The sequence below is a fragment of the Erythrolamprus reginae genome, chromosome 3 (assembly GCF_031021105.1).
Source record: "Erythrolamprus reginae isolate rEryReg1 chromosome 3, rEryReg1.hap1, whole genome shotgun sequence".
NCBI classification, from domain to species: Eukaryota; Metazoa; Chordata; class Lepidosauria; order Squamata; family Dipsadidae; genus Erythrolamprus; species Erythrolamprus reginae.
In genome coordinates, this window is record NC_091952.1 from 138,379,303 (window position 1) to 138,395,698 (window position 16,396).

At 37.8% G+C, this 16,396-nt stretch overlaps 1 protein-coding gene across 3 annotated transcripts in view; it reads right to left on the reverse strand.

Annotated features, from left to right (window-relative positions):
• The window catches only part of LOC139164547 (flavin-containing monooxygenase 5-like), a 76,417-nt gene that overhangs the window by 35,798 nt on the left and 24,223 nt on the right, over positions 1 to 16,396 (reverse strand). For all 3 annotated transcript variants that reach the window (XM_070746826.1, XM_070746825.1, XM_070746827.1), the window contains 2 exons: positions 10,524 to 10,686; positions 9,732 to 9,874 (listed from right to left, as the gene is read on the reverse strand). In XM_070746826.1, the coding sequence (XP_070602927.1) occupies positions 9,732 to 9,874; positions 10,524 to 10,686 (306 nt within the window). The remainder of the gene's footprint in view (positions 1 to 9,731; positions 9,875 to 10,523; positions 10,687 to 16,396) is intronic.

Here is a 16,396-nt window from a genome sequence, read left to right on the forward strand (position 1 = left end):
TACTGGTTGCTGCTGCTGCTACCTGTTGCCTCTTCCTTCCTATGCTGAAGGGCTCCCCTCTCTTCTCGCTTTGTAGCCAGTGCCTTTCCTTCACTGTGGTGACTCCTTGGTTGCCCAGAATGAAGGGAGCGTTTCTTTTCTCTGGGCACAGTCAGAAGTTTATTCCCTCCCCAAGTGCCCATAGAAAGGAAAATGCTTCGTTCACTCTGGATTGCCAAAGCCTCCTTAAGCGCCACTGAAAGGCTCCTCTGGCAACCCAAGATGGCCGGGATTAAAGGGGGAATGGCAGGAAACTGGCCGGACCTTCGTGCCACTCTCAAATTTCCTTGGAAATTTTTCCGGGCTCGAGTTCTTAGGTAGAAAATGGTTCTTAAGTAGAGGCAAAAAAACCTTGAACACCCAGTTCCTATCTAGAAAAGTTCATAAGTAGAGGGTTCTTAAGTAGAGGTACCACTGTATTTCATTTGGTTGCTTGACTTTTACCAAGCATTAATAGTGACAATTTCTTAAATTGCTTATTAATTATATGGATGTACTATACTTGCCATGTCCTCTCATATTAATGTTAACAGATTTTTCTCTTTTCAATTTTAATTTTTACTTCCATTGTCTAATCAAGAATTTGACTGAGATAGAGGTAAAATATTGTTTAGCACAGTATCTTAGATCCTCACTCGTAATATCAAATCCTTGCTCCTGGAGGACTACAGACATTTGCATAATTGTGGCTCTTTCAGATGCAGTTTAATTTATCTTTATCCAAAGCTTATTTTCCTGATATATCTCCTTGTTTTGGAAATAGTTCAACTAAATTAATTGGCTGACCTCTGCCAAATACGTGGAGTCAGAGAAAAGAGACAGGCAAATTACACTAACTTCTCCAGTAGCTGAAATGAATAACAGCTTATGTGTACCTTCTCATGTCTGGACTCCATAAGGTCTGCTGCCTTATGTAGGGGGATGGGACATTTTGCCTCCCCCAATTGGGCGAAGCTCTTTCTTCCGCAGCCTTTGATCTCTCATGATAGACTGCTGCCTTTTCTCCCTCGCCAAGGGAGAAGGAAAGAATGGGACAGTTGACCTCCTCTTGAGTTATCCTTCCCCAGAGAGAGAGAGAGGTCCGTTCATGCTCTGGGCATCTAGATGATCCCATGCTTTTTTCACCCCCTCCTCTGTTCATGCTGTGGGTCCCCAAAGTGGGGGGAAGCAGCATTTGGGGAAAAAGAGTTGGAGGGCTAATGATCCCTCCCTGTTTGCAGAGAGAGAGAGAGTTCCATTCATGCTCTGGGTATCTAGACGATCCCATGCCTTTTTCACCCCCTCTTCTATTCATGTTGAGGGCCCCCAGAGTGGGGAGGAGGGGGCTTTGTGAGCTCTTTCACACCCACAGACCCCCCCCACACACACCTGTTCATCTTGAGAGTTCCCAAAAGTGGGGGGAGGAGGCTTTGGGAGCTCTTTCATACACACACACACCAGTTCTTGTCTGATCCCTTTCTCAAACAGGAGACTGATACAGAATGATAGAGATGAGGGGATCTCAGAGGCCATCTAGTCCAACCCCCTGCTCAAGCAGGAGACTGATACAGTATTATAGAGTTGGAAGGGACATCAGAGACCATGTAGTCCAACCCTCTTCACAAGCAGGAGAATTGGCCTCCCGTTCAAATTTCTGGGCTGCTAAGTTGGCTGGTGGAACTCCCTGCCTCACAATAAGTTAATCCTTAAAAAACTAATTTGGAAAACCAATCAGAGTGGTCCTCACAAAAGAGGGGTGGGAAAGAGAGCTAGGTAGCATCCTCTTAGCAAAGGACAGAAGTGAAGTTACTGGTTACTGTCTGGGGTCCCTTTATGACCTGGTCGTCATGGTGATCTGTGGAATTTTTACGATGCATCGAGGTTGATGCAAAAGGAACAAGCAGTTATGACAAAACAAAGTGTTTGCAGAGAGAGGCAAAAACTCTGGCCCCAGAAATGGAGGTAGGGGGCCACCCCTGTCCTCTACCCATACACATTTAACAAGAGTTGGAAGGTACTTTGGAGGTCATCCAGTCCCACCCCGCCTTCCAACCATACACATTTGTCAAATTTCTGAGCTGCTAAATTGGCTGGGGAGAACTTGCTGCCTACAATGTCATCCTGATTGTGTCTGCGGAATCCCACCCAGCCGCCCTGTTTAGGGTGACTCGCTCCCTCCTTAATCAGGGAAATTGGGGAGCCCTTGCAGGGTAGTGCTGAGGCATTTAACATGTTTTTCACAGATAAAATAGCTCAGATCCAGACTGGTCTTGACTCCAATTGGAATGCAAAGTCAGCTGACGATGAGTCAGTTAAGGTGATAGGGGCTTGTCTTGGTCCATCTGTTTGGAGCGAGTTTGAGCTGGTGACACCTGATGAAGTGGACAAGGCCATTGGAGCTGTGAGTTCTGCCACCTGCTTGTTGGGCCTGTGTCCCTCTTGGCTGGTTTCGTCCAGCATGGAGGTGACACGGAACTGGGTCCAGGAGATTACCAACACTTCTTTGAGGGAGGGATCCTTTCCGGCTCCATACAAGGAGGCACTTGTGTGCCCCCTCCTCAAGAAGCCTTCCCTGGACCCAGCCATATTTAACAATTGTTGTCCTGTCTCCAACCTTCCCTTTATGGAGAAGGTTGTTGAGAAGGTGGTGTCGCAGATGGAGTAATGATAACATGGAAGGGAAAGAAGATAAACATAGAAACATTAGATCAAGCGGATAAATTTATCTCAGAGCATTTGAAAAAAGAAGGGGAAAGCAGTACTGAATTAGAAACAAGCCAGGAGGAGGGAGAGATAGAGGAAGAGAGGGCAGATAAACTCAGTAATGGGAAAGAGGAAAAGACAGGAAACCACAGAGAATTAAGAAGTAGTCAAAGAGCGAAGTAGTTAACACAGAATGGACAAAGAGATTAAATTATTTTCGGTGAACATCAATGGGTTGAACTCTCCTCAAAAAAGAGAACAAATATATGCAAAATTAATAAAACAAAATTTAGATGTTGTGTGCCTTCAAGAAGTTCATATTTAAAAAAAAGATAAAAAAGTATTGGAAAACCCAAAATTGGGGAAACTATTTACATCCCTTGCTAAGGAAAAAAAGAGAGGAATTGCGATATATGTTAAAAGCTGGTTAAATCCCAAAGTAATTGATAGCAATGAAGAGGGTAGAATACTCATTATAGAAATTGAAATAAAAAAAACAAAACCAAATCTAATTGTGATATATGCCCCTAATAAAGATCAAAAAACCTTTTACAAAAAGTTGTATCAAAAAATTAAAAAAATTGAAAAAGGAAATATCTGTGTGGTCGGAGACTTTAATATAATAATAGATCATGATAAAGACTATAAGGGTAAAGAAAAGAATAAAAAGAAAAAAGAATTACCAGATGAACTTAAGGATATTATAGAAGAATTCAAACTAAAAGATACATGGAGGGAAAGACATAGAGATGAATATAAATACACTTATTATTCAAATCCTCACAAATCATGGTCTAGACTGGACATGATATGGGTAAACATAGAGCTACAAAAAGAGATAACATCAGCAGAAATAGAACCCAATTTCTGGGCAGACCACAACCCAGTAAGTATTACAATCAAAGGGAACCAAATTAAGAAGAATAGATGGACAATGAACACAAAAATTATACAAGAAAATAAATATAAAGAATTCATAAATAAAGAATTGGAAGTATTTTTAGAAAAAAATTGGAACAATGATACAACGACACAAAACATATGGGATACAACAAAAGCTTATATTAGAGGGATAACAATAGCATATACAAGCAAAAAAAATAAAAACAAAAATAAAGAGATGAGAGAAAATTAAAAAAAACTAGAACAAATAGAAGCTGAGTGGATAAAAGACCCAAAAAAGTGGAATTAAAAGAAAAAAGAGAACTAATTAAACATAAGATAAATTTGGCGGTGCAGGAGGAAATAGCCAAAAAAATAAGATCCGCAAAACAGAACTATTTTGAACATGGGAACAAGCTGGGAAGGTGGCTAGCTTATAAAATTAAAAAACAGACCGAGAAGAAATATATCCAACAATTAGAAGATGAAAGAGGAGAAAAACAAATTGACATAGAAGGGGAAAAAAAGATAGTTCAAAATTACTTTCAACAGCTATATAGGAAAGATGATATAAAAAAAGAAGATATAGATCTGTACTTAAACGAGACCGAAATACCACAAATATCTGAGAGTAACATAGACAGGATGGACAAAGATATAACGATGACAGAACTAGAGCTAGCAATCAAAAAACAAAACAATAATAAAACACCGGGGTTAGATGGAATACCAGTCGAATACTATAAACAAATGTACGACCCAGTTAAAAAATTAATGTTGCAAATGCTAAATAAAGGAGCAATGCCCGAATCTTGGAAAGAGGGGTTAATAACATTAATATCAAAAGACCCAGAACAAAGACACTCAATAAAACAATATAGACCCATTGCACTGTTGAATTCGGATTATAAAATTTTTATGACAATATTAGCGGAAAGATTTAAAATGATAATCAATGAAATAATACATTCGGATCAAAATGGCTTCCTACCAAATAGAAATATTAAAAATAATTTGAGAAACATAATAAATATTTTAGAATATTACGAGGCAAACCCAGGGAAAAATTTGGCCTTAATATTTCTGGACGCGGAGAAAGCATTTGATAACTTAAACTGGAATTTTTTTACTAATCAATTGATTAAGATGAAATTTAAAGAAAAAATTGTAAGAGCAATTAGGACAATATATTCTAAACAATCAGCAAGAGTCATAATAAATGGACAATTAACAGAGAACATAAAAATTGAAAAAGGAGTAAGACAGGGGTGCCCACTTTCCCCCTTAATATTCATCTTGGCTATAGAAATCTTACTAAGACAGATACGATCAAATAAAAACATCAAAGGGTTGAATTTAAAGGGGTAGGAATATAAGATTCAAGCATTCGCCGACGATTTAGTATTTAATATAGAAGACCCCATAGAAAGGTGAAAATTTACTAAAAGATATTACTAAATTTGGTAAAGTAGCAGGGTTAAAAATCAATAAACAAAAAACTAAAATATTGACAAAAAACTTAACAAATACAGAGAAGAAAACATTAGAAGATAAATTAGAATTACAAATTGTAAAAAAAGTTAAATATTTGGGAATAAAACTATCATCAAAAGCAACTACAATAAAAGAAGATAACTATACAGTCTTAATAAAAGAAATACAAACGAAACTGGAAAGATGGACTAAATTACCTATTTCACTTATTGGTAGGATATCAACAATTAAAATGTCCATCTTACCTAGAATATTATTCAGAAAGAAATGTATTCAGAACAATCCCAATTATGTTAAAAAAAACCTTTTTTCAAAAACTGAACAGAATAATAACAAAATTTGTCTGGGCCGGGAAAAAACCTAGGATCAAAATTCAATACATGCAAGACAATGTTAAACAGGGAGGCTTTGGGCTATCTGACTTCGAAATATATTATAACGCATCGATTATGGATTGGCTGAGGGAATGGTTCAAATTAGAAAACAAAAGATTATTGATATTAGAAGGACATGACTTGAGGATTGGGTGGCATGCCTTCTTATGGGATAACAAAGAAAAAATACACAGTTACTTTAGGCAACATATAATTAGGAATTCATTATACACAATCTGGACCAAAATTTAAAAAATGTATTATCCTCAAATCCCGAAATGGTATTCCAGCATGGAGGCGATAATATATCCAAATTCGAGAGAGTTAAACAAAATGCTTAATTATTACCAAATATTGTAGAGAAACGGGGAATTAAAAACAAGAGAACAATTAGAAGAAACTGGAATAAAAATGGATTGGTGGACGTATAACTTAATAAAATCAAAATATCAAGAAGGGAAAAGAAAAGAGATACAAATAAAAGAAACAAAATTGGATAAAATAATTTTAAGTCAAGATAAGAAAATGATCTCAAAAATTTATAGATACATGTTAAATTATAAAATGGAGGATTATATTGTTAAAAATAATATACACAGCTGGGGCAGAAACTTTGGGTATAGCATAAGTTTGGATAAATGGGAAACAATTTGGACTAAAAACTACAAGCTGACGAGATCAACAGCATTTAGAGAAAGCATATACAAAATGTACTACCGATGGCACCTCCCCCCGGCAAGATTATCACAAATGTATAAAGGAATAAATCCAAAATGTTGGAGATGTAAAGAAAAGGGGACTTATTATCACATTTGGTGGACTTGCCCAATAATTAAAAAAAATTGGATTAAAATACAAAAATGGATAAAAGAAATATTACAAATTAAGATAAATAGAAGACCCGAAGCGTTCCTCCTTGGGATCATAGACCAAAAAATAGATAAAAATAAATACTATTTATTAATACACATATTGACTGCAACTAGAATGGCAATTGCCCAACAATGGAAACAACCCAAACCCCCCGATGACGATTTGATATTTAAATTTTTTTTAGATTGTGCAGAATCAGACGCATTAACACTCAAATTAAAAAACAAAGAATCCAACCATTATAAAACTTGGAAATACTTCTATAATTGGTTTAAGAGAAGAAACAAAAACTTAAATTGAAATACAAAAATAATAATACTTTATATCCTTTTTATTTGATATGACAAATCACAAAAGATCTATATACAGTAATTTTTTAGAGAAGATTTGTATGAATTTAAATAAATTAAATATGAATGAATGAAGGCGGTTAAGAAAATAAAAATAATTAAAAAAATATGGACAACCTAAAGGAGAAAATGGTAGATACCGATGTTATGACATACTTCACCAGAAGATAATTTAAAACTATATGATGATTTATAACTTACCCCCTCAAGGGAATTTAAGTATAAATATTACATATTATGTTATATGTTAATTGTTATTGTCATTATTGTTTAGTGTACTTAAATAAGTAATTAATTATATTATTAGAATTATTCTATTGTTTGTTTGTTTGTCTGTTTGTTAGTATGTGTTAATTTGGCATTGTTTCAACTCATGATTTATACCATTTATTTTATTTGTGTAAATGTGTATATATGTAATAAAAAAAATTCAAAAAAAAAAAGAGAGAGAGAGAAGGTGGTGTCGCTTCAGCTCCAGAGGTCCTTGGAAGAAGTCAGTTATCTAGGCCCTCGGCAGTCAAGATTCAGATCCGGCTTTGGTCGTACTGATGGATGATCTCTGGCAGGCCTGGGACAGGGGTTTATCCACTGTCCTGGTGATTTGACCTCTCAGCGGCTTTCGATACCATTGATCGTGGTATCCTTCTGCGTCAACTGGAGGGGTTGGGAGTTGGAGGCACCGTTTTACGGTGGTTCTCCTCCTACCTCTGGTCGGTCACAGTCAGTGTTAGGGGGGGGTCAGAGGTTGACTCCTAGGTCCCTACCTTGTGGGGCTCCTCAGGGGTTGGTCCTCTCCCCCCTCCTGTTTAATATCTACATGAAACCGCTGATGAGATCATCCAAGGGCATGGGTGAGTTACCATCAGTACGCTGATGATACTCAGCTGTACATCTCCATCCCGTGTCTGCTCAGTGAAGCAGTGGAAGTGATGTGGCAGTGTCTGGAGGCTGTCAGGGTCTGGATGGGTGCCAACAGGCTTAAGCTCAATCCAGACAAGATTGGCTCTGGATAGTGCCTCCCAAGGACACTTCCATCTGTCCATCCATTACCCTGGGGAGGGATTATTACCCCACTCAGAGAGGGTCTGCAACTTGGGCATCTTCAATCCACAGCTGACCTTAGAACACCATCTTTCGGCTGTGGCAAGGGGGGTGTTTGCCCAGGTTCACCTGGTGCATCAGTTGCGGCCCTATTTGGACCTGGAGTCTTTGCTCACAGTCACTCATGCCCTTATCACCTTGAGGTTTGACTCCTGCAATGCTCTCTACATGGGGCTACCTTTATAGAGTGTTCAGAAACTTCAAATTGTCCAAAATGCAGCGGCGTGAGCGGTATTGGGCCTCCCAAGGCATGCCCATATCTCAACATTATTCCGCAGACTGCACTGGCTGCCAATTGGTTTCCAGACACAATTCAAAGTGTTGGTTATGACCTATAAAGCCCTACATGGCATAGGACCAGATTATCTCTTAAACTGCCTTCTGCCACATGAATCCCAGCGTCCAGTGAGGTCTCACAGTTTGTCTTCTCAGGGTCAACCAGACAATGTCGGCTGGCAGGGCCTCAGGGGAAGAGCCTTCTCTGTGGGGGCCCCAGCCCTTTGGAACCAGCTCCCCCCAGAGATTTGCACTGTCCTCACCCTCCACCCTCCTTGCTTTCCAAAAAAGTTTGAAGACTCAGGCCTGGGGCCATTAGATCTCTCCCCCCCAACCAATGAATGTTTTTAGAATAATTTATTGACTGAGTGAATGATAATTGAATGTTTTTAAGTTTTTTAACTGTTATTAATTTGATCAAATTGTTTTATTATGTATTCTATGTTTGTTGTGAGCTGCCCCGAGTCCACAGAGAGGGGCAGCATACAAATCCAATAAATAGAATGATAGATAGAATGATAGATAGATAGATAGATAGATAGATAGATAGATAGATAGATAGATAGATAGATAGATAGATAGATAGATAGATAGGGCATTTATCCATGATGCGACCAGATTCTCCACAGTATAATATAATTGGGGCCATTTTTCTCAGGCACTGTAGTTGGTAGTCTTGTGCTAATTTTCAGTAACATCAGTTTGACCTAGTAAATCTCCAAAGTGAGAAAGAAATGGAAAGGTATAATGACATTTTCTTGCTTATAGACTCGTGCAATAATAGTCCCTATTACCAAACTAGATTAATGCCTGGAATGTGTTGATGAATTTTTGCGTCTTTTATACTCTATCTGATAGTTCCTCTTTAAACTGACCAATTAATTCTCTTTCATTGCAACCCACATGCTGAGCTGAAAATCAACAGCATACTTCCTGCACCAAAGGCTTGTCATTGGAAATAGTTTCACAGTTGCCAGTCAATGCCTCATTGCAATAAAGCAAGGAATATTACAAAATACAACATTAAGATTGTAAGGAGGATTGGAAAGTAGGTATAAAGCATCAAGAGACAACAGGCAAGTCAGTGAATAGCTTTTCTCATGAACAGTATAACCAGTTGTCAAGAAACCTGGGAGGAGGCAGATTGCTTCTATTTCACTTTCTTTTCTAAGCTGTACACATACTGTACACAATCAAACATTTTGGGAAAGCTTTTGTGTGTGTGTGGGATTCTCTGGAGATGAGCAAGGGGGGCTTGCCACAGCTTTACCAGAGACACTGCTTTAGCCAAATTTCTCTCTCTCTCTCTCTCTCTCTCTCTCTCTCTCTCTCTCTCTCTCTCTCTCTTCAAGTAGAAATTGGTAACATATAAAGATATAACAATGTTTATATACATGATATTAATAAGAGAGAAATATTAGGACAGGGGACAGAAGGCACGCTGGTACACTTATGCATGCCCCTTTGTTTCAAAACAGCTGTTCCACCACTTATCACATTCTACTCAATATCCTATGGATATTTTCAACATGACTTCTTGCATGTAAAAGGTTTGATATCATCAGATATTTGGAGTATTTCACAGGGTCATTCACAATTTTCAGAATACTTTCCTAATTCCTTGGCTGTCATTAATATAAAACAAACAAGTAATTCCAACCTGTTGCGCTGTGTGACTTATCTCCACTGCAAGGTCCACTCCTGAATTCCCAATACCAATCACAAGGACTCTTTTTCCTGTAAATGCATCAGGACTTTTGTAATCACGACTGTGTAAATAGTGACCTTTGAAAGTGGTAATGCCTGTAAATCAAGAGTAAAATTATTCAAGTTGCTGTTGTGTTGCCTGTTTTCAGCTGGCTAATACTGTATAGTGAAAAGGAGGACCAGAGGAGACATGATAGCAGTGTTCCAATATTTGAGGAGCTGCCACAGAGAGGAGGTGGACAATCTATTTTTCAAAGCACCAAAAGCCAGACAAGGAATAAAGGATGGAAACTGATCAAGGAGAGATTCAACCCAGAAATAAGGACAAATTTTCTGACAGTAAGAGCAATCAACCAATGGAACATTTGCCTTCAGAAGTTGTGAGAGCTTCATCACTAGAAACTTTCAAGAAGAGACTGGACTGCCATTTATCAGAAATGGTGTAGAGTCTCCTGCTTGGGCAAGGGATTGGACTAGATGACCTACAAAGTCTCTTCCAACTCTGTTATTCTGTTAAATTGTTACTCCAAATCATTTGAGTAATGCAGTGGATGCCCTATCCCAATGACTGGAGGCTGTTGGGGACTAGATGTACAAAACAGTTCTGACTCAAGCCTAGCAAGATGGAGTGCCTGTGGGTATTTGGACCTCCCTGAAGACAAGGGTATACTGGTCTCTTGTCCCACTTGGTGCAACACTGTATTTGAAAAAGGAATGTCGGTTTCTTAATTATTTCAAATCATACCTGGGAAGGAGTCCAGGGGCAGATATGCATTGGTGTGGTGGCCAGTACAGACCAAAACTGCATCAAAAACTGATGATTCCTGCTTCCCGTCTGACTCTATTGTAATATCCCACTGGCCACTGGTAGAGAAGTCTGTACATTTTGTTACACTGCAGACTTTAGTCTGAAAGCAGAAAGTCAGGAAAAGAGTACTGTATATCAACACACTGTTATTTCTTTGCTCAGAAAATCTTTCTCCATTAAGATTTATTAGAGGTGGGCCTGGGGATAACTTCCAATAGAAAGGCAACCCTAAATTAAACCTTAAGGTTAAATGCTCTTTTTTTTCAGGAGAGTCTGCTAAATAAATAGGTTAAACGGTTAGAAAGATACATCTTAACATGTTTGTCCTAAAATCCATGGAGTTTGGAGTACCAGATTTCTGATGGAAATATATCCTGCAATTTGGAAATGACACAGCACAAAACTCTTTCACCACACCTGAAAAACAGGTCTCTGCATGTATCAGTTTCATCTTACATACCTTAATAAATGAATAAAATATTAAGAAAGATAATCTCTAATAAATTTATGGATCTCTTGATCCAGAATATGAAGGTGTGGGTGTGCTTTAGGTGCAAATTTGATTGGAATTTTCTACTCACCTTGGCTAAACAAGCAAACAGGTTACATACAGTAGGGAGCACATATGTTGCTTGTACTAAGCAGCAGTTTGTGACTACTCTAACTTCCTACAATGGCTGGGAGAGAAATCTGAAGACATTTAGAATCAAAACAATGCTTAATCCCAAAGTAGGATAGGAACCAGTGGGCTAAATATATATATATATATGTTAGTGTTTCAGTTTAGACATTAAGCAAAACTTCCTGACTTTATTTCTTCAATTAATAAATATTCTACTAATAAATAAATGCATTATTTCTCATTTAAATATAGTAAAATAACCCATACAAACAAAAATTACTTTGGGTTCTTCAATACTTTTAAATATGGAAAGGAGTTTGGAGAGCAAAACATGTAAGATATACTTCTCTAGCAGATCCTGAATGGAGCAACGGGTTGGACTAGATGACTTCAATGTTCATTTCCTACTCAATGATTTTAATGATATTTCTGCAACTATACCAGTGGAAGGATTAAAACAGTTCCTAAAACATAGCTTTAAGAGGTAGCATTGCAAATTGCCATAAGAGGGAACCGGAAAGCATGATTCTCTCTCTATGCTCTCTCTGTGCTTTCTGCTGATTCATTGTGATTGATGTAGTAAGCTCTGTGTGTTTGATGATAGTTTAATGTATTTGTAGGCTGTAATGTATGTCTGATATGTAAGACAAAGACAGGCTTGTAATATGATTGTATAGAGAGATATTGACTGTTTAATTTGACTGTACTATTTAGAAACATAGAAACATAGAAGACTGACGGCAGAAAAAGACCTCAAGGTCCATCTAGTCTGCCCTTATACTATTTTCTGTATTTTATCTTACAATGGATATATGTTTATCCCAGGCATGTTTAAATTCGGTTACTGTGGATTTACCAACCACGTCTGCTGGAAGTTTGTTCCAAGGATCTACTACTCTTTCAGTAAAATAATATTTTCTCATGTTGCCTTTGATCTTTCCCCCAACTAACTTCAGATTGTATCCCCTTGTTCTTGTGTTCACTCTCCTGTTAAAAACACTTCCCTCCTGAACCCTATTTAACCCTTTAACATATTTAAATGTTTCGATCATGTCCCCCCTTTTCCTTCTGTCTTCCAGACTATACAGATTGAGTTCATTAAGTCTTTCCTGATACGTTTTATACTTCAGACCTTCCACCATTCTTGTAGCCCGTCTTTGGACCCGTTCAATTTTGTCAATATCTTTTTGTAGGTGAGGTCTCCAGAACTGAACACAGTACTCCAAATGTGGTCTCACCAGCGCTCTATATAAGGGGATCACAATCTCCCTCTTCCTGCTTGTTATACCTCTAGCTATGCAGCCAAGCATCCTACTTGCCTTTCCTACCGCCCGACCACACTGCTCACCCATTTTGAGACTGTCAGAAATCACTACCCCTAAATCCTTCTCTTCTGAAGTTTTTGCTAACACAGAACTGCCAATGCAATACTCAGATTGAGGATTCCTTTTCCCCAAGTGCATTATTTTACATTTGGAAACATTAAACTGCAGTTTCCATTGCTTTGACCATTTATCTAGTAACGCTAAATCATTTACCATATTACAGACCCCTCCAGGAATATCAACCCTATTGCACACTTTAGAGTCATCGGCAAATAGGCAAACCTTCCCTACCAAACCTTCCCCTATGTCACTCACAAACATATTAAAAAGAATAGGACCCAGAACAGACCCTTGTGGCACACCGCTTGTAACCTGTCTCTGCTCAGAATACTCGCCATTAACAATAACTTTCTGATGTCTATGCTTCAGCCAGCTTGAAATCCACTGAACTATCCAGGGATTAAGTCCAATCTTCACTAATTTATCTATCAGCTCTTTATGTGGAACCGTATCAAAGGCTTTGCTGAAGTCCAGATAGGCAATATCCATGGCACCACCTTGATCCAACACCTTTGTGACATAGTCAAAGAACTCAATGAGATTAGTCTGACACGATTTGCCTTCAGTAAAATCATGCTGATTTGGGTCCAATAAGTTATTGTTTTTTAGATGCTGATTTATCCTCTTTTTGAGTAGAGTCTCCATCATTTTAACTACAACTGATGTCAAGCTAACTGGCCTGTAGTTACCAGCTTCTTCTCTACTGCCCTTCTTGTGGATAGGCACAACACTGGCCATTCTCCAATCCTCAGGAACATCTCCTGTTAACAGGGATTGGTTAAACAAATCAGTCAGGGGGGTAGCAATGACAGATCTGAGTTCTTTAAGAACTCTGGGGTGGATGCCATCTGGACCCATTGCCTTACTTATCTTTAATCTTTCAAGTTCTTCTAAGACATCGGCTTCTAAGATCACTGGAGCTGAATCCGTACAGCTGGAAGCAATGCTATATCCCTCTATAGTATTATTTTGTAAGGTGTCTTTTGAGAAAACTGAACAGAAGTAGCTATTGAAATGGTCAGCGATCTCCTTATTCCCATCAATGTATGTATTATTCCTGGAACTAACCTTTGTGATGCTGCAGTTTTTCTTCTTCCTATCACTAATATATCTGAAGAAGGTTTTATCCCCCTTCTTTACAGATTTTGCTATTTCTTCCTCTTTTGAGGCTTTAGCAGCATATATTATCTGTTTCGCCTCCTTCTGTCTCATTTTATACACCTCTCTATCAGCTATACTTCCAGACTCTTTATACCTCCTATAGGCAGCCTTTTTTTAATTGACTATAGCCCTTACATCATTGCTAAACCATAGCGGTTTCTTCTTCCTTTTACCTTTAGTTACTTGCTTTACATAAAGTCTTGTGGCTTTTAAGATGGCCTTTTTTAATACAGTCCACTGGGTGCTCGCTCCTGCCATTTTATCCCTCCCCTTTAATTCATTATTTAAATATTCTCCATTGCATTAACATTTGTTTTTCTGAAATCCAATACTTTGGTTGCAGTATAGGATTGCTCACAATCAGTTTTTACATCAAACCACAAACATAGATGGTCACTGCAACCTAAATTTTCTCCCACCTTGACCTCTGAAACCCAATTCCCATTTGTAAAAACTAAATCTAGAATATTCTCCCCTGTAGTTGGTGTCTTAACCAGCTGTGCCAGAGCTGCTCCTGTAAAGGCCTCTACTATATTCTTACTTTTGCATGTAAGGGCACTGGGGATATTCCAGTCAACATCAGGCATGTTGAAATCACCCATAACCACAATATCTCCCTTTACTGCCATTTGGGTAATCTCATCCACCATCTTGTTGTCATGTTCCTCAGATTGCCCTGGAGGCCTATAGATCACCCCAATTCTAATGACAGAACCGTCTTTATTTTGCATGCAAATCCAGAGGGTCTCCAGATCTTTACATGTATTTTGAATTAGTATTATTTTTAGACTTTCTTTAACATAAATGGCTACTCCACCTCCCCTTCTCTCTATTCTATCCTTCCTATACAGTGTATATCCTGGTATGGATATTTCCCATTCATTAGAATCCTTAAACCATGTCTCAGTTATGGCAACCAGATCCAAATTATCTCTAGATATTATGGCCATTAACTCACAGAGCTTGTTGCTCAAGCTTCGAGCATTCGTGTACATTACCCGAAGAACATTATTTTCATTATTAGTTTGCCCCTTATCATCAACAACTACATCTATTTTATTTACAGCTCCCTTTTCATAAGCTTCCAGAAACTGATTTATCCTCATTGGCCGGGGACAGAAATCCTCCACATCTGGTACATCTCTGTCCCCTTTACCTAGTTTAAATGCCTGTCCAAAAAAGTTCTGAATTCCTCACCGAGCACCTGGGTACCTCTGTATGATGGATGCAAACCATCCCTCTTAAACAACTCCCTATTAGACCACCTACTGACATCATGACTTACATAACCAAAACCTTCAGCTTTACACCACTGCCTTAACCACACATTAAACTCTCTGATACAACTTGTTTTACTCTCCTGGCCACAAACCGGTAACACTTCTGAGAAAGTCACTGAATCAGTTATTTTACCCAGCTCCACACTTAGACATTGAAAATCTCTTTTTACTACATTAACATTTCTCTGGGACAAATCGTTTGTGCCAAGAGGCACCACCACATCAACTTTATTACCTTTACTCACAGCCTAAAGTAAACACTATTTTATACACTTTAATTTATCTGCCTTGTATGACTGAATAATTACTTGTATCTCCTGGATATCTGCTGGAATCTCTCATGTCCTCTGTGCATGTCCTTGATAACTCAAGGTTTTGCAATTTGGAAGGCCAAATTGGAAACTATATTATCAGGCCGCTGCATTAACATGGCTTAGAGATTGGATAATAAAAGAACACTTGACCTAGAAGGACATGATTTAATGCTTGGATGGCACGCATTCTTATGGTATGATAAGGACAAAAATCATTCATATTTTAAAAGGCATACATTAAGGAAATACTTATTAGAAGTATGGAAAGACATAAAGAAGAATCATTTCTTAAGCATTCCAGATTGGTTAGCTCCTTTAGAAGCAATAACACATCCAAAGTCTATAAAGGACAAGAAAATGACTTATAGATATAAAGAACTATTAAACGATCAGATGAAGCTTAAATCTAGAATTGAACTACAAGAAGAAGGGATAATAATAGATTGGTGGCACTACGCCCAGATCCGATCTAGATATCAGAAGGATAAAACTCTTTACATTTTTAATAAAAGTAAGAATCCTTTAACTACTTTAATAACCACTAACTCAACAAAAATGATAGGGAAAATATATAAATTACTTATTGCTCATAAAAATATAGAGTTGACTTTAAAAGATACTATGATAAGATGGTGTAGAAATATTGGTAAGGAAATAGACATAGACACATGGGAGAAAGTGTGGATTAATAATTGGAAAATGACTAAATCAGTTTCTCTAAAAGAAAACCAAATCAAAATGTTTTATAGATGGCATCTCCCACCAAATAGGATAGCAAAAATGTTTCCCAAAACATCCCCAATATGTTGGAAATGTAAGAAGGATATAGGAACTTATTATCATCAATGGTGGACATGTAGCAAAGCAAAAATATATTGGAAGATGATTGAAAAAATATTAAAAGAAATAATAAAGCAAGATATAGATAATACCCCGGAATTTTACTTATTAGGTGTCACAAACCAGATCTATAAGAAAGAAATTTTTTATCTAATTATACACATACTAACTGCGGCTAGAATAATATATGCGCAAAACTGGAAAGGGG